Here is a 19,174-nt window from a genome sequence, read left to right as displayed (position 1 = left end):
CAAAACAGCAACTGAAAACCAGCTCCTTTAATCACTCTCTCCACTGTCGAAGTAATATTTTTAGTTTTATAGAGAAATAATACTTCGGGGGAATGGGATTTTGTAATCCCTTTGTGTTGTGAGCTGTCAGGGGTTTTCCCGAACCCCAACAGTTCCACGTTACCATCTTCATGGCTATTCGGATGCCCTTTGAAGGGTGGCACTCTCCCTCATTAGCACCAGCATCTATCTTCTGACAAATCCTTTTCTAACCTATTTCATCCTTCTCCTCCTGGGATCTTCTTTTCCTTCCTGTAATGTCAATGGTTTTTATCCTGGCTAATTGTTTCAGTTTGGATCTCCTCTGAATGCACTATTTTCTATAGTTGCTGCCTTCGTTAAATACAAAGCATTCATTACTCCGTTCTCCCCCTTATTTTCCCTGAATATTGTTGACAACTCCCAACAGGATCATTGGTTTTACTACTCTCATCATCAAGATTCAGTAGTGGGTCCTTCCTATTGGGAGAGTTAATTACCAATTCCTTATTGTTTTTCCTCTGATTTTTCTCCTCCGTAGATAAGTTGGCCATACCTTTAAGCAAACTCACCGGTGTTGGCTTTTTATCTCTTATCCATGTTCAATCTTCAACTACAGAATTAGGAATAATGGTATCGTTCAAGTTCTGCTCCCGCCTTCCACCCTGTTCTGACCTTAGCCACCCTCCCCATCCTTCCTCATCCACCTCTCCTTTCAAAGAGTCCTCCAGCTGTTTTTGACAGCCTCCTGTTTCGTGGCCTAAGTGTCCACAATAATTACAAAATACAACAATGCGTTCATACTTGAGTGTTACCTCGATTATCTTCTTGTTAGGGCCAGCCCTTTAGTAATTCTGCGCAAGGGTTTGGTGATATCAAGATTAATTTGAGCCTTGATTATTCTGTTTTCCTTCCTTCTCTCTTGGAAAATATCCACGTATAGAATCTCCCCCATATTTCCTCCTATCTTCCGGCGAATCTCTTTTGCTTTATAATGTTCCGGAACCCCACAGTTGGATTCATATAGGTACCTAAGAAAATTCTACATCATCTATTAGCACATCTTCCTTCCACCTTCTCAAGTTTAGAATATAAAATTTTGAAGAGCCATGGAGCTCCTTTTTCAATCCTTACCATATCAATCTCCTCATCAAAATAGAATTGAAAGAGTTTTCCTCCATGGTTCGTGACCCTAAACCCTACTGGTTGTCTCCATATCACCTGCATTGCTGCCTCTAGAGTACCTTCGAAGAAGGGTCAATCAGCAAGTAACCTTCCAAGGAGACTCCTAGAGCATCTCTCAACACCAGATTGAATGTCTTCTTCCCCCACTCTCACTACATCCTCCTCTTCCTCCATATTTTTCTGCTGTCCTTCTCTCTAAGTTGCAATATTTGCTGTCATATTGGATCTAATTAACACCTGAATTGTTGATAGGTTGACACTGTGTTCTGTGAAATTAGGATTACTGACGTAGGATAAAATATTGTCATTCTGTAGTTTATTAGTAGTATTTTTTAAGTGGTTTCATATATTTTGATAGAAAATATTTATTTGGATTTGATGAATATCCAAAATGATGATAACCCAAATACTTTTGGTTAACTAAAAGTATATTGTTTGAGCATGTTTTTTTTTTATCAATGTTATGTTTTATATTATAATTTAAAGAATATATATCATATTATGAATTTAGTGTTATTTTATCATATTTGACTAATTTAATTTAAAATGTATTATTACATGAATAATTATAATACTAAGAAAGTTATTTAAGTATAATTAAATGCTAGTTATTAAAAGAAAATTAAAATATATATCGTTAATATATGTATAAAAAGGACAAGAGGAAGGAAAATGGTGTGGTTTGTGAAAGATATGTAAATTTAGAGTAATTGTTTAATATTTAGGTATTTTTATTAAATAGAATTATCTTTAATTACAATATTAGTTTTTTTATTAATTTTATTAATGTTCTAAACATTTGTTGATAAAAATAATAGGGCTATGCTACACATCTAAGTATTTTTTCATCCAAGTTTTATCCAAGTAGGTCCAACACCAATAAAAACCACTCTCATTAAAAAAGCGTCATTACACGCGCTTTATTTTCTTCTCCTCCCCCGCGCTTTTTCTTCTTTTTCTTCTTTTTCAAATTCACGTATACATCCTCCTCCTCGCGCACACAGATTCTTCTTCTGCTTCTCCATCTCCTCCTCTCTTCTCTTCTTCTTCTTTTTCTTCTCCTCTTTCGTTATCGTCATCACCAACACCACCAACATTTTGCTAATGGATTATTTTTTCAATTGAATTGAATGGAATGCAATTGCTAAATTGAATTGAATGGACGCAGGTGTTCTAGATCTAAATTGAATTGAATTGATAATTTTTAAATTGTAGACAGAGGTGTTTCGAATTTGATTTTATATAATGGATTATGTTTCGTTCATTAAATACTATAAAATTGTTTTACCATGAGTACGTGTTCAGTTCATTATGCAGAAAGCTGTTTTTGAATTTGATTTTATATAATGGATTATGTTTCGTTTATTTAGTACTATATAATTGTTTCACCATAAGTATGTGTTCGGTTCATTATGCAGAAAGCTATTCGAATTTGAATTTATATAATGGATAATGTTCCATTCATTCAGTACTATACAACTGTTTCATCATAATAACATGTTCGGTTCATTTCTATTCTGCACAATTCAAAACTATTCCTCCTCACTTTTTACTACTTCTTTACTAGGGAGAGAAAAAAGAAAAGACAAAAAATACAGCAACAACAACAACAGAATGACAATAAGGAGAAAATACGTGAAAAAAAAAACGCAAAAAAAAGGAGGAGAATGAGGAGGAAGAACGCTAAGAAAAAGACAAAAAAGAAGACGTTCCGTGCGTAAAAAAAACGCAAAAAAAAGGAGAATGAGGAGGAAGAACACTAAGAAAAAGACAAAAAAGAAGAAGACGCTCCGTGCGTAAACGAACTGAGAAGAAGTAGAAAAAACGCAAAAAAAAGGAGGAGAATGAGGAGGAAGAACACTAAGAAAAAGACAAAAAAGAAGAAGACGCTCCGTGCGTAAACGAACTGAGAAGAAGTAGAAGCGCAGGAGAGAAGCGTGAGGGAAAAAAAAGCAGAAAAAACGCGTAATAAATAGGAAGTGTACTAAAAATATAAAAAAATTTAAACTTTCAATAAATACTTTTCATTTTTAACAAGTACGACTTGTTAACCACCAAATCCATATTTTTATCGTGTTATTTACCTTGGGCGAAAGTTCTCTTACCCAAGATAAATGCTCGTGGAATAGAAGCATTTGAGTGATTGGAGAATTGAAAATAATAGCCGGGTCAACATTAAGAGAAGGTAATAAATATGTAGAGACTACAAGGGAAAAAAAAAAGGTAAAAAGCTTCCACCGTGAGGTATGGATGAAAGTAACATTCTAGAATTCATGTCCAAGCTAGTTGGCACACACACTCGTCTAAGATAAAATGGATGAGTGAGATTTTCATTTTGACTAAAATATCAACATTATCAAATATATTCAGAAACAAAGTATACATGTTTATGTGACCTAAAACGTTTCATCTGTCAAGATTACACCAGAAAACTAATACTTTCCCCTAACATTTTTACCTGCATTCCATATTGATAAATCATTTTGACTTTTTTGGTAGAGTCATAAATCAATGCATCTGATTCACTAATGTACCAAGAAAGTCAAGACAACTATCAAGACATGGCCTATATTTTCTTTTGTTCAATTATCCTTTCATTTTGGGCTTCAAATAACATTTACAGGTTTCGATATGAATGATTACTTCCCCCAAATTAATTAATTATGGCATAGAATAGAACCTACCTATACACGTCCTTCCCATGAAGGTGCAAATCCCAGAATGGGATTTCATTCAGCTGAGGGGATTGAGGGGATGGACACTCAATTCAAGATGTTTCCAATGAGCACAACAATGAACACTCTTACAGGCTTACAGATAGAGATAGTCCATGCAGAGGGCAGCATATGCATGAATCCTCTTGACTCCGTAATTAGATTGATTACCAATTGAGTCCTCCAAACATAATGGCAGACCTAACCTCTCTTAACCGGTCTCTGAACATAGGATTTGTTGGGATCTTCTGTCTTGAGCTTTGGGGGGCGAATTTCTCCTTTCTTAGTCTGCATGCCAATAAATTCAAGCAAATTGTCACTTCTTTTCTTCAAGGTGTGTCAATGGAATATTCACTTATGTGACAATCAGAAGTTCAATATCTCACCTTCTTTCCACCCTTCATAAAATCTCTCCAACTTGACACCTAATAGGAGAAATTAATTGTGTTAATTTGTCCCTGGAGCTAGTGAAAATCTTACATGTTACTAGGATGCAGAAGAAGGTGCAAGAAGCTTGTCCAGTTATAAAGTTATCAGACTCTCACAGCACATACAGGACTCGATTGATGTATAAAATGAAGGCCAAAGATGAAATCATAGCAAACTAACCCTCTTTTCTCTCGTTCCTTCCCACTCTTCCTCATGTTCACGCTTTCTTTTCCACATCTCTTTTTGTTCCTCTTCATCCTTTTTTAATCTGCCTTCCTCCTCTGATATCTACATGATCATGAATAAACTTGAGGTCACAAAACATGAAATACTTGTGAATATAATCTCCAAGACAAATTTGCACAGGTAAGCAGTCACACGATGATCACATTTTCACAGTTATCACTGACACTTCCCCAAATCACGCATTTGGTGTTTTAGTAGAACATTTTTTCTTTTGGTGGGAGATTTTAGAACATACCCTCATTTGCATTTTTCGTCTCCTCCATTCTTGTTCTGTTAATAGCTCACGAACCTTCATTTTCAGCTCTTGCTGGAACTCTTCTGATTTTTCATATTGCTGGTCATATTTTCCCTGTGATGCAGAGAAAAAAGAGATATAAAAATATTGGTCTTTTAGAAAGTCAAAGATACTATTGTTCCATTTAATATTCATGACATGCCGGTTTTACAATATTAACATATGATAGTTTCATCACTAATGCATCTGAAGAGTATAATGGCACTGAGAAACAAACACAGACAAATAGATACACATCACACACAGAGTGGGTACTCCAAAATATAGGTTGTAGCCAGAGGGGATCATCTAGTAAAACTGCACCTACCTCTTCAACCAAAGACTTAATTTTCGATGCTGTATCTTTCTTCAACTGCTTCTTCCTCTTGGCTCTAAGTTCTTCTGCAGGTGACATACATGGGAAAAAGATGATTTCTTTATGAATTGTGCACCAACTTTCTAACAAAGGAATTTCTTCATCATAGAGAATTAGAGATGCAGAGAGAAGAGAAAAAAAGAAGGGGGGGGGGGGTAAACAAATGAGTAAATATGAGAAGAAAAGAATAAATAATGAATCCATTTTTTTTCCTTTTTGGTATAAAAGCAATGAAGGACACATGCGCAGCAAATGTCACAAATTTGGGGTTTTCATGCTTCAAACAAGGGACAAAACACAGAGAAACAGGGAGAGGGCCCCAAATACATTGCATTAGCTCTTCAACAATGTCAATACAGACATGTGCGGAAGTACATGGAACAGACACCCACCATAAATCTTAAAATAGAGAAGTGAACCACATCAGTACTCAGCAGAAATTGTCCAGAATTACCTTTAAACATTGAACCAAATTGAAAAATAAATAAAGAAGACAAAGTTTGGTCTAGCTATGAAGATAGTAAACTAAGTTTCCCAATAATCCAAAATCACTACTCTCGGAGTCCATGATGATCCTTCATGAAAAGAATTTGCAACATTAAAAGTCAACATATACTAGGAGCCAACTAAAACAAACTAATTTACGCTGACCTTTTGCTGAATTAACTTGGCTAAGAAGGTAATCTCTTTCATTTTGATCAAGTAATAATTGCTGAGCTTTGGCTAGTGCTGCAGACAAGTGAATAGCCCATCAAACATTAAAAAATGCAGACACTATTCACAAGAGCCATCTAGCCATGAAACTTATAATTATAATCGATATCCACTATCAGAAAACGTCAACTGCAGAAATAATAACAGAGCATGCACATACATACCTCCAAAAGCCTCCTTTGCCTGTGGATGGTTACACTTGTCAGGGTGAACCATCAATGACAACTACAACAAAACAACAAAAAATCATTATAAGATGTCCATGGAACAGTCAAAATTATCCCTTGCATTGAAAGAATTTACCTTACGGTATTGCTTTTTCACATCATCAATCGATGAATCAAATGGTAGGTTCAGATACTCAAATGGATTTAGCTTAAAGCAAGACAAAATCCTGTGGGGAAAAAACATAACAATTAAGTCAACTAAAATGTTGATCAACAGAGTGTATGTAGAACCTCATACAAATGAAACTAGCAATAACATAAGCATAAACCTAGAAATTGAAACTCCAAAATAAGTAATACTTATGCTTGCAGTCAACATTACCCCTCTCATAATCACAAACTTATGCCTGTCACCCTTTTTTTTTCCTCTCAATAACAACACATTCATAACCATAACCAAAACGCTACAACTTGTCTTGTTGTTCACAATAACATCAACACTCTCACTTAAAATCACATCACTCCCCACCACAATTCAACAATGAGAGGAAAAAACACCGAATTGAATCAAACAACGCAAAATTTCAAAATTCTGCATACAAATGTAAACGTCGCAGCTCATTAAACCTAATAACCTCAAATTAGAAACTATACAAATAACTGCAAACGAAAAAAATTATATATATAAAAAAAGAAACCCTAACAGAAGTAACCTCCATTGCAACAGAGAGACGGAGAGAGAGACCTGAGGACTTCGTTATCTCTCTCAACCTCGCTGACTTCGGCGAAGAAAGCTTTGAGAAGAAAATCGTCGTCGACGGTGGAGCTCGTCTCTCCCATTTCTCGATCGATAGAATGATTATTCCAAATTTCCAATCGCTCCCCAAAATTGGACTCTGACTCGATAACCCTCTTTCTTTCTCTTTGTCGAAACGACAACCAAATGCGGCGTTTACGACATTTCCTCTCCAAGCCCAAGACGCTGCAGAAATCAGGATCTAGGGATGCCAACGACAACGTGTTTTGATTTTAATTTTGTATTCTATTTATAGCTAATCCCGCTTTTTATCCTCATTTTGTATTTGTTATATATTTTATAGAGTAAAATATTGTTTTTTTCTTAATCAGTGAGGTAGTTTTCAAATTGTTTCTAATATTTAAATTATATTATTTAAGTTTTAACGTTTTAAATTTTTAATATTATTTTTTTGTTAGTAATCTGTTAACAAAATTAATGATAAAATAAAATTAACATAATTTTAAAATATTAAAAATTTAAATAAAATAAAAATTTTAAAATAAAAATAATATATTATTTTTAGAAGAATATTAAATCAAATAAAATTATAATAAATTTTAATAGAATGAATTACATATTTATACTTTTAGAATTACTGATATATAAAATTTTGAGAAAGAAAAAAAACATAGCATATATAAAATATAAATTATACTTTTTATTCTTTAATATGCTAAACTTTTTTAACGTTTAATTTAATTAAATTTTATTTCTAACTTTTAAATAAATTTTAATTTTTTTAATAATTTTAATTTTTTTACAACAAATAATTGTTTAAATTATTTTTTAAGTTTGCTCTTAATAAAAAATAAATTTACTTAGAATGAAAGTAATGTAATTAAGAATAAAATTAAAAAATAAATTTATTTAGAATAAAAAAAATATGATTAAGAGTAATTTATTTAGATGCAATAAAAAAATAATTGAATAATTATTTATCGTAAAAAAATGACATTATTAAAGGATAAATTAAAATTTATTTAAAATTAAAAATAAAATTTAAGTAAATTAAACATTAAAAATTTTTGATATATTAGAGACAAAAATATATCATTTATACTTTATTATATATGTAATCATGTTTTTGTTTTTATAAGTTTATGTACTAGTCATTCTATGAATATTTCATTATGAGTAAAAATTTTTAAGAGTAAAATTAAGAAAAATAAATTTACTTAAAATGAAAGTAATATAACTAAGAATAATTTATTTAGAATATATGATTAAAAAATAATTGAATAATCATGAACCGTTAAAAAAGATATTATTAAAGGATAAAATTAAAATTTATTTCAAAATTTAAAAATAAAATATATTTAAATTAAATATTAAAGAAGTTGGATATACATTAGAGACAAAAATGTATAATTTATATTTTATTATATATTTATCGTATTCATTTTTTTTCCTAAAAGTTTATCTGCTAGTCATTCTATAAGTATTTTATGATGAGTAAAAATCTTAAATTTGTAATGCAATTTATTTCGTTAAAATTTATTTTTATTTTACTTGATTTAGTAATTCTTTTAATACTAATATATTATTTTCGTCCCCAACGTTTTCGTCCTATTTAAGTCTCTAATATTTCAAAAATCATCTCAATTTTATCTAACCGTCAATTCTGTTGATAGATCTCTAACGACAGGACAACATTAAACTAATTTTGAAACGTTAGTTGACTTAAACAATAAAGCACTATACCAAGTAAAATAATTAACCAAGTTGTTATAATAGTTTTTTACATCACGCACGCGCACTCTTCTTCTTCTTCCTCCTCCTCCGTACGCCTCCTGTTGCGGCTACTTCTTTTTCTTCTTCTACTTCTCCTCATTTTTTCTCATCTTTCTCTTTCATCATATTTGTCGTCAGCACCACCACCTTCACCTCCTCCTCCTCCTCCTCCTCCTCCTCCTCCATCGTCATCATTATCATTATTATCGTTATTGTTATTGTCATTATTTTCGTCTTTTTCTTATATATATATATAACATTTTTATTTTTGAAAATAATGTATGATGTAAGTTCAAATCAGTTAAACCAGAGTGAATTGGATTATTGTTATGAATCGAATCAACTCGACGAAGTTTGATTCGTTTTTTTTATTAATGTAGTTTGTGAATAGTTGATACTCGTATACTAGTTTTGTATATGAGTTGAACCCTATGTTTTTGTAGTTTTTGTATGCTAGATGGCACCATAAGCATTACAATTATCTTGCATGAATTAATTACATTAAATCCAAGTCAACGAGACTAAGTCTACCTTATTTAAATTGAGAAATATAACAAAATTACTTAATGACAGTGACACAAACAAATTTAGTTTAGAACAAGTATACAGGCCAAGTAAACCTTAATTAAATCCAGAATACACCGAAATTACTTAATGATGACAACACATAAGCAAACTCAATTCAAAACAAACACACAAACTAGATTTAATCATCTACCAAAAATATATGCATGTAAATTTTAGGGTCATCAATATGGCATAAATGACGCCAAAAATACTACAATTATCTTACATGAACTAATTACACCAAATCCAAGTCAATGAGATCAAGTGCACCTTATTCAAATTTAGAATGCACCGAAATTATTTAGTGATAACAATATACAAACAAACTCAATTTAGAACAAGCAAACAAGTCTCAATCAACCACAAAAATACATGCATGTAAATTTTAAATTCAGAAAAGTTATCAATATGTTGCTCATAATACTTGTGTCGCAGTTAAGAAATTTCAGTATCAAAATTAAAAAACTTCTGTGTAACGGTTAAAAAATTTTGGTGTTATTTCTTAATAAATTCTACATAACTCAAAAATCCTCCTCCTCTTTCTCTTCTTCTTCATTTTCTCTTTCTTATTTTACCTTTTCATGATTCTTTTTGTTTTACTCTCTTAACAAGAATAAAAAAAATTAAACAAAGAAAAAGAAACACATAATGTTACAAAATTACCAGAAAGAGGAGGAGGAAAAGAAAAAAATAGTAACAACAGCAGCCATAAAAGAATGACGACGAGGAGGAAATACGCAAAGAGAAAAAAAAAGAACGCGAAGAAGAAAGATGAGGAACGCAAAAAAGAAGGAGAAAAAGAAAGAAGATGAGGAACATGAGATACAAACGTTCATGTTAGTGGGGATAGTTAAAACGTGTATCACCCTCTCACTAATGAAACTGATTTTTGTTAGAATTTGACCAACTTGGTTGGACTTTGTTGCAAAAAAAGCTTGAATGCATAGTAAGACTAGGACTTAAATAGGAAAATTTAAATATTAGAAACAATTTTGAGACTTACCTCAAATATTAGAGACAAAAAAATATTTTATTTTATATTTTAAAAGGTTTACGATAACGTCCCTATATTAATTTTTTTAATTACAGTAATAAATATATCTAATAGATCAACCTATATTACAAATATTTTGGTTTGATTGAATCTTTTTCTTATGTATACACAACAAAAAAATTTGATTGAATAATGGATTTCTAGGGATTTAATCGAAAAATTGACATTATCCAAAATTATATTATAACATGGATTTTAATAAAAAATGAGGTCAAACTATTAAAAATTTATAAATTGAGGGTCAAATTAGTTCATCATTCAAACGGGACTGAAAGATTGATTTTGTTGGGCTATGAAATTTTGATTTAGTTTCTTTGGGTCACATCCAAATTATGTTTTGAATTGAATAGTATAAGAAAAAAAAATATTTTACATGTACACAACTATAGTTATTTTTGAAAGAAAAAAAAAGAAAAAGATCACCATAACACATTGAAAATGGTATTGTTTGAGTGTCATTGTTCTATTGGAAAAAAAATATTTTTATTTTTATTTTTTTTGACATGTTTAAAAGAAATTTTTTAGTAAAAATAAAATCATTAAAAAAAACTGCAAAACATCTTTTTAAGAAAATTATGCCACTAAGTTTGCATCAAAAGCAAGAGAAAGGAAATCAAAACTTTGAAGTATTTAACTCTCCAAAGAATGGTCATGCATGTTTCTTTTGATTATTACATTAGAAGCTAAGAAAGTAGGTATGCATAACCTATATCAAATTATGGCAAAATTTAACAATAACAATGTTCAAGTCTAAGTCAAAGTCTTCTGATCTAGAATGCATGGAAAAATTATTTATAACGAAAACTGACCTATAATCTCACTGCTGCTGGTGCACGCAATAGTGTAAGGTATTGGGTTCATGGACATAAAAGACAAGGTAAATAAAGGAAAGGTTCCTTCTTCTAGGGCCCCAATCAGAGAAGAAAGAAGATGTAGATAAGATAACAAACTGAAGGTTAATACCAAAAGTCGTTCGATCAAGTGACATGTGAATCATGCAAATATCCAAATACCATTTGCAACATATTTGAAACCAAAATCACATCCAGTTCCATTTTAATGAGTCATTTATTTAATTATTTCTGCCACTCAGTTTTGTATTTTTTAATTTTTTTAATTTTATGAATTTAATTTTAATATATTTTAATTTAAAATAATTTTTAAATCACGTACATCTAATTACGTAATATTATTATATAAATAAAAATAATTACTTTTAAATTAAGCACACGAATAATTATTTAAAAAAATAAATATAATTGAACCAGGATATAAAACGTTTTAGATTATCCGGCATTAAAATTAAATTCTAATTTTATATTCCGCACGTCCCCCACCTACATAAAAAGGCAGCTTAAATACATTTCGGTTAAAGTTGATGATGCTGTCATCATCCTTTAGAATGTACTTCTACACAACATAGCATTTGGATTCCCTTTTTTCTTAAGTATTTCTATATAATTAATAAATTAATAGGTATTTAGATACAATTTTTTTAAACAAATAATATATTTGTTTTTTAAAAAATAAGAAAAATTTAATAAATTATCTATTAAACACTTCTTATATTTTCTATCCAAATACAAAATTATCTTTTAATATAAATTTTTTAAAAATAAATATTAAAAAAAAACTAATCCAAATTAATCCTTAATGTTTAATCATATCATATATCATATCAAATGAGTTTATGATGTTGCTAGACACATGGCTCTCTAACCGCTTTTTATTCACTTGTATTGGCACTTGCTAGAAGTTTTGTTTTGTGACCTTAAGACAAAATAATTATTAAGTTAATGACTATTGATATTGGTTATTATTTCGGGATGAAAGCGATAGTGACAAAAAGTGCACTTTTTTTTTTTAATATTGGGCTAAACGGTGGTGTTATCCACCAAAATGACTGAACAGGAGAGTTTAACGGCTTTATGGGAGCCGTCAGATGTAACAAAAAAGACGTCGATGTCGTTATGTGAAAAATGTCACTGACATTTTGTTGTGTATGATCAACACGGGAGACGGGACAGGTTCCTCTCTCTTCTCACACGTTGATGAAAACGTCAATTCCCTTTTTCCTTCATTCTTTCTTCTTCAGTTCATAGTTTCTATTATTCATTCTGTTTGAAGAAGTTAAAAGTTACCATTTTACTTACCTCACATTCCCACAACAAAGAAAATAACAGCCCCACATTCTCGCAACAAGAAAAACGACAACCAATCAAAGATACAAAAAGATTAGTATTTTAAACGTTTTATTAGTAGTTAGTTAGGGTTAATCCTATTATTTTGAACTAAAAGGTAAAAAAAAACAATATATAATATTTTTAAAATAATCTTTGATTACGTAGATAAATAAATTAATTATTAGTTGATTAGGAGTAGTTAAAAAATATATATTTTTTTGTTATAGTTATAATAATAGTATTAATTGTTAGCCTTGATAAATTATCATTAGTGTATAATATTATTCGTTGATTGTTAGTATATCTTTTTTTAATTTTAATTTTGTTTAATTAATTTTTTAGAAAAAGAATTTTTATTAATTTTAGTTTGATTTTATATAATTTATGTGAGAAACAGGCCGTTTTAGAATTTTAGTTTTGTTTTACTTTTTATTTTTTTGAAAAACAGACGTTTTTAGTGATTTTAGTTATATTTTAAATAATTTATTAGAAAAAATTTAATAATTTTAGTTTTATTTAAAATAATTTATTTTAAAACAGAATTATTTATTTAATTCGGATATAATTTTTTAGTGATTTAGATTTTTTGGTTAAAATTTAACTAAAATATATAGCCTTGATTATTATTTAATGAGTATGGATTATTTTTTAATTTTTTTATATAAAATATTAGACGTTTCAGTTTTTATTAGGAGATAAGTCTCAATGTAGTCCCTGAAGTTGCACTTGAGCCTCAAAGTAGTCCCTGAACTTAAAAATTCCTCAGAGTCATCCCCGAACTTGCACTCCAGGACTCAAAGTGGTCCTTCCGACCATTTCAGCACACGTGGCGCAACCGGAAAGCTTAGCTGGCAGCGTCGTTGACACCTGGGACTCACAGAAACGACGTCGTTTTGGCTGTGGCGCCAAAATGACATGAAACGACGTCGTTTCACGCTCACTACGTCCCTCCCTCAACGTTTCCATAACGTTTTGTCTCCCTTTTCTCTACACACAAAACAAACACAACACAGAGTGTGGTTCCTTCTTCTCCCTCCGTCAATCTCCAATGGCGCATGTGCTCCTCCATTAACCGGACCGATTTCAGTGGAAGACGTTGGCTCTGGAGCATCGCTGCTTTCCTCTCCTTCATACACAAAGTTGGGCAGCATTGTTTCTCTGAAAAAGGTAAGCCAAAAATGGAAAAAAATGTGGTTCCTCTGTTTTTTGATGTTGTTGTTCATTTAATATTCACAAAGTTCAGGCCTTTTTTTCGATTGTAATTAGTGGGTATGAACGCCTCTGTTCTTTTCTCTGTGTTAGGGTTTGATCACTACTGGCTTTCGTAGTGGTTTGGCCAAGCAAAATTGTAGAGTAGGAGTGTTTCTTGTGTTTTGATGATATGAAAACGTGTTCTCTATGTGTTAGGGTTTACTGCTCTTAGTGGAGGAGTTTCCAAACTGTTAATGTGTTTGAGGAGAATGACTCTGATCAATGTATTTGTTTAACAGAGTTTGCATGACCACAGTAGAAGTAAAGATTTTTAGGGAGTTGAAATTTTTTGTAACTCTGATAATGGATTATGAACTTGACTGATTAGTGAGAGTGATGATGAAAATTGTAGAAGAGAAAATTCATGAATGGTTTTAAATGATGATAAGCCATTATCTGAAGTTTAGCTGAAATGTGCTTCTGTTCTTTATGTGCTTCATTTAACTATTTTTCTCTTGGAATACACAATTATGATACTGGTTAGCTTTTCATAGAAGAATTTTGGGAACTTTTTTTTTGCCAAAAAGTTTCCAATGACTACACTTTTTCTAATAGAAAAAAAAGGTCCTAATGTATATTATTACTATTCTTGAATGTCTTGAAGGCGTGAGGAAGCATTGTCTATATTCAAGAGGAGACTCTTAGGTGCCTTGCTGGAGTTTTCTGCTCAAGAATTGCAGGTTCAGGTACATTGGTTTTTGTTAATGATCTTCTTTTCAAACATTTTATTTATGGCATATAGGCACAATTGTATCCTTTTGTCTTTTTTCTGATTTTATTTTTCTCATCAATCATTTTGGTTTCGAATGTCCATGCTTATCCAAAAATAAATAGCTTCACTCATAGTTAAGCACACCTAGTTAGTGTTTGAAAATGGTTCCTGTGATACAAATATAGTCAGCACTTATATAATATCAGCTCCATTATCAAATATCTCTAGAGTTCTATTAAAAATATATATATTTTTTGTTATAGTTATAATAATAGTATTAATTGTTAGCCTTGATAAATTATCATTAGTGTATAATATTATTCGTTGATTGTTAGTATATCTTTTTTTAATTTTAATTTTGTTTAATTAATTTTTTAGAAAAAGAATTTTTATTAATTTTAGTTTGATTTTATATAATTTATGTGAGAAACAGGCCGTTTTAGAATTTTAGTTTTGTTTTACTTTTTATTTTTTTGAAAAACAGACGTTTTTAGTGATTTTAGTTATATTTTAAATAATTTATTAGAAAAAATTTAATAATTTTAGTTTTATTTAAAATAATTTATTTTAAAACAGAATTATTTATTTAATTCGGATATAATTTTTTAGTGATTTAGATTTTTTGGTTAAAATTTAACTAAAATATATAGCCTTGATTATTATTTAATGAGTATGGATTATTTTTTAATTTTTTTATATAAAATATTAGATGTTTCAGTTTTTATTAGTTTAAATTTCTAGTTAATTTATATGTGTAGTGCGTGAAGTTTTTAATAATAAAATTGAATTATTATTAATTATATATATATATATATATATATATATATATATATATATATATATATATATATATATATATATATATATATATATATATACCGTTACTTTTTTTATTTTAATTAATTATTGGAAAACAAAATCATTGTTATTAAATTTTAGTATGTTTAGTAATTTTAGGCATTTTTACAATATATATTGAAAAATAATAGAAACATATTTAGATCGGATAATTAGTAATTCTTAGGATATGTGTTTAGTAAATAGATTAAGAGTTATTATTATTATTGTTTTCAGTAAAAAAGAAAAAAGAAAAATATAAGTAATTTTTTTTATATTATTTTAGTGTAGCGTTAAAGACAAAAATGGGAAAGCGTGACATCACACATGCCGACGAGCATATATCAAAATATCTTCGACATCCTGTATATGTAAGTGTTCATACCCTGACCCAATAACAAAGGCACAGGATCAAGCAAAAGACCTAATCCAAAGGGTTGGGCCTCACCAGTACCAATCTTCATCCTATGAAGTCGGTACTCACCACGAACTGCTCTAAAGAAGTCGGGCACGAGATTAGCTGGCGGATAAACACTCATTCAAATGAGTAACTGCCCCTAGAATCTCTCTAACCACTTCCACGAGGCATATCTTAACTTCCCTAAGATAATTGGACGGTTAACACCCTAAAAATATGGCACTACTCCAACGGTGGTTATTGGTTCACCACTATAAATACACTGACACCCCTCAGGTATCTCTAAGTCCAATACTCTCTAGACCTGCTCACACCCTTGCTAACTTAGGCATCGGAGTGCCTTTGCAGGTACCACCCCCATCTCTTCGTACAAACAAGTCGGACGGAGTCTCCCGAGTTGCATACCCATTCGAAATCCTTCTCCTTCACACATTTGGGCCAACCAACGCCATCCAGCCCATCAATCTCCGGTTACCCACCGTAATATTGACGCCGTTGCCGGGGACCCGAGAGATCAACCAGTGATGGCGGACAGATCCCCCGAAGAGGGTCATGTGGAGTCAGATTCTGAACAAGAGAATCTAGACACAGGCAATAATGATGCCGACTTGACCCTCCACCAGGGAATTAATGATCAACACAGGGAAGGTACCTCCGGAGTAAAAAACCCGAAGGTAAACTCTTCAGAAGGACGTGAATAAGAGAAAAAGGGGCCATCCCATGTAACTGAACTCATGGGATTAGTCCACAGTCGCCTGGAACAATTAGAACAAGAACGGGAGCGACAAAAGGAAAACGAAAAGAACCTAAAAGAGGAGATGGAACGACGAAAAGAGTTAGAGAGAAAACTCTTAAAGTTAGAATCCTCTCTCAAAGGTCACAACTCCCGTGATGAACGAGAAGAGCCGCCCTTAGGAGGGGAGGATCCTTTCAGCAAGGACATAATGAGGGCAAAAGTTCCGAGGAACTTCAAAAGCCCCGATATGGACCTCTATGACGGAACCACGTATCCAAAGCATCACTTGAGCAATTTTAAAAGTCGGATGTACCTAGCTGATGCTTCCGATGCTACGCGATGCAAAGCTTTCCCGACTACCCTATCGAAAGCAGCGATGAAGTGGTTCGACAACCTCCCCCCGAGGTCGGTTACTAGTTTTGAAGACCTCTCAAGGAAGTTTTTGATGAGGTTCTCAATCCAGAAAGACAAAGTGAAACATGCACCGAGCCTCCTGGGAATAAAACAGGAGGTCGGAGAATCCTTACAAGCCTATATGGAAAGGTTCAATAAAGCATGTTTAGAGATTCAAGACCTGCCCACAGAGGCAGTCATAATGGGGTTAGTCAATGGACTCAGAGAAGGCCCCTTCTCACAATCCATATCTAAAAGACACCCCGTTTCTCTAAGTGATATACAGGAAAGAGCCGAAAAGTACATCAATATGGAGGAAAACGCTAAGTTGAGAGACCTGAGTTGGCGCCCTGGGCTCCCTCCCTCAACAAAAGAAAGGGAAAGGGAAACCAAGAAAAAGGAAGAACTCGGTCTCGAGAGACCAAGAAAATACCACTCTTATACTCCTCTGAAAGTTTCTATAGTGGATGTATACAGAGAGATTTGTAACACTGAAAGACTGCCACCCCCTAGACCCATTAAAAATAAAAAAGGGGGGAGCCGCAGCGATTACTGTGAGTACCATAAAATATATGGTCACTCCACAAACGACTGTTACGACCTTAAAAATATGATAGAAAAGCTGGCTAGAGAAGGTCGGCTTGACAGATATCTCATAGAAAGGTCAGACGGTCATGGGAAGAGAAAGCGAGATGATATGGATAGAAGAGACCCACCGCCGCAGACTCCGGAGAGACATATTCATATGATCTCAGGAAGGTTCGCGGGAGGAGGACTCACCAAATCCTCTCGCAAAAGACATCTCAAAAGAGTCTACCAGGTCGGAGAAGAGTCATCCGACCTCCCTACCATTTCATTCACAAAAGAAGATGGGCAAGGAATAATCCTTGGACACGATGATCCAGTAGTAATAACTATGATCCTGGAAAATGCCCATCTCCACAGAACCCTAGTAGACCAAGGAAGCTCGACGGACATCCTTTTTAAGCCCACTTTTGACAAACTAGGGTTGGACGAGAAAGAATTAAGAGCCTACCCCGACACCCTATACAGATTAGGGGACACGCCAATAAAGCCACTGGGATTTTTGCCCCTCCACACCACTTTTGTAAAGGGAGAAAAATCAAAGACTCTGAGTATAGACTTCATAGTCATCGATGTAGGGTCAGCATATAACGCTTTAATCGGCAGAGCTACTCTAAATCGACTCGGAGCAGTGGTATCTACACCACACCTTTGCATGAAATTCCCGACTTCAGCGGGGATAGGAACGGTAAGGGGAGATCAAAAATTGGCAAGAAAATGCTACAATGAAAGCCTAAATCTGAGAGAAAAGGGCAGAAAAGTTCACACAATAGAGCTCGGAGGTGCAAGGGCCAGAGAAGAGCTGCGACCACAACCGGGAGAAAAAACGGAGGAGATACAGATCGGCAAGGAGGAAGGAAAAAATACTCACATAGGAGCCAACCTAGGGGAAACCCTAAAACAAGGGCTGACTAAACTCCTAAGAGATAACTCCGATCTCTTCGCCTGGAAGGCCTCCGACATGCCTGGGATAGACCCCGAGCTCATGTCCCACAAGCTCTCGGTTTACCCGGGGTCCCGACCTGTACAACAAAGAAGACGTAAGCTCGGCCCGGAACGAGCCCTAGTAGTAGAAGAACAAGTACAGGCACTCCTGGAAGCTGGCTTCATCAGAGAAGTCAAATACCCAACATGGCTAGCCAATGTAGTGCTAGTCAAAAAACAGAATGGCAAATGGAGAATGTGTGTCGACTATACCAACTTAAATAAAGCATGTCCCAAGGACCCTTATCCGCTGCCAAGTATTGATACCCTAGTGGACTCCAGCTCGGGGTATCAATAGGAAGAATTTGCAAATTGATAAAACCGGGTGGACGAATTTTCCATCTCCAAGGAAAACCATTCTGATCTCCTATTAGAAAAATCCCCAATTCTCCTTTGGGGGCTTCAACTCTTACATAAAGTTCTTGTTTCGGCAATTCAAAAGTCGGAGACGGTTTTTTACTAATGAATCGATATTCAAAATCATTCCATTCTGGTTCCAATCCGAAATGTCACAAAATCCCCCGCTCTTCGGGGATGTCCTCAGCGCTGAGGAACCTGTATTAGGGTGTATGTGCGACTCGTTCAGATCATAGACTAAGACAAAAAAAAAGGAAAAAAGATTTTCCAGTATCGATGTATCGGTTAAGATAGTGAATGGAGCTCTTCCCTTCACTATCTTAACTGAAAAAAATCTATAAAATTTAGAAATGGATAATAAAAAAAATGATATCTATATATATTCTTCTATTGTGTATCAAATTTATGGTTTTTTGGTTGGTAGAAATCCAATCACCTCAATTT

The 19,174-nt window shown here is 32.8% G+C and overlaps 2 protein-coding genes across 6 annotated transcripts in view; one reads left to right on the top strand and one right to left on the bottom strand.

Moving 5' to 3' along the window:
• The window catches only part of LOC112789547 (uncharacterized), a 31,852-nt gene that overhangs the window by 3,287 nt on the left and 9,391 nt on the right, over window positions 1-19,174 (top strand). For 2 of the 5 annotated variants that reach the window (XR_011879543.1, XR_003196296.3), the window contains exon 4: window positions 14,313-14,394. The gene's annotated coding sequence lies outside the window, so the exon portion shown is untranslated. Of the gene's footprint in view, window positions 1-2,770; window positions 6,080-13,223; window positions 13,625-14,312; window positions 14,395-15,543; window positions 15,629-19,174 lie in introns of those variants that run through there. The other 3 variants (XR_011879542.1, XR_011879541.1, XR_003196297.3) reach the window with 3 other exon arrangements.
• Window positions 3,537-9,974, bottom strand: LOC112789546 (uncharacterized). The gene is made up of 9 exons (XM_025831486.3): window positions 6,869-9,974; window positions 6,260-6,350; window positions 6,121-6,181; window positions 5,894-5,971; window positions 5,195-5,268; window positions 4,828-4,941; window positions 4,527-4,634; window positions 4,304-4,342; window positions 3,537-4,205 (listed from the first exon to the last, which is right to left on the bottom strand). Exons 1-9 carry the CDS (start codon window positions 6,961-6,963, stop codon window positions 4,119-4,121), a joined length of 747 nt encoding a protein of 248 aa, XP_025687271.1. The 5' UTR covers window positions 6,964-9,974; the 3' UTR covers window positions 3,537-4,118.

This window comes from Arachis hypogaea, chromosome 3 (genome assembly GCF_003086295.3).
Source record: "Arachis hypogaea cultivar Tifrunner chromosome 3, arahy.Tifrunner.gnm2.J5K5, whole genome shotgun sequence".
In the NCBI taxonomy this organism is placed as follows: domain Eukaryota; kingdom Viridiplantae; phylum Streptophyta; class Magnoliopsida; order Fabales; family Fabaceae; genus Arachis; species Arachis hypogaea.
This window is presented reverse-complemented; position numbering and strand designations above follow the sequence as displayed.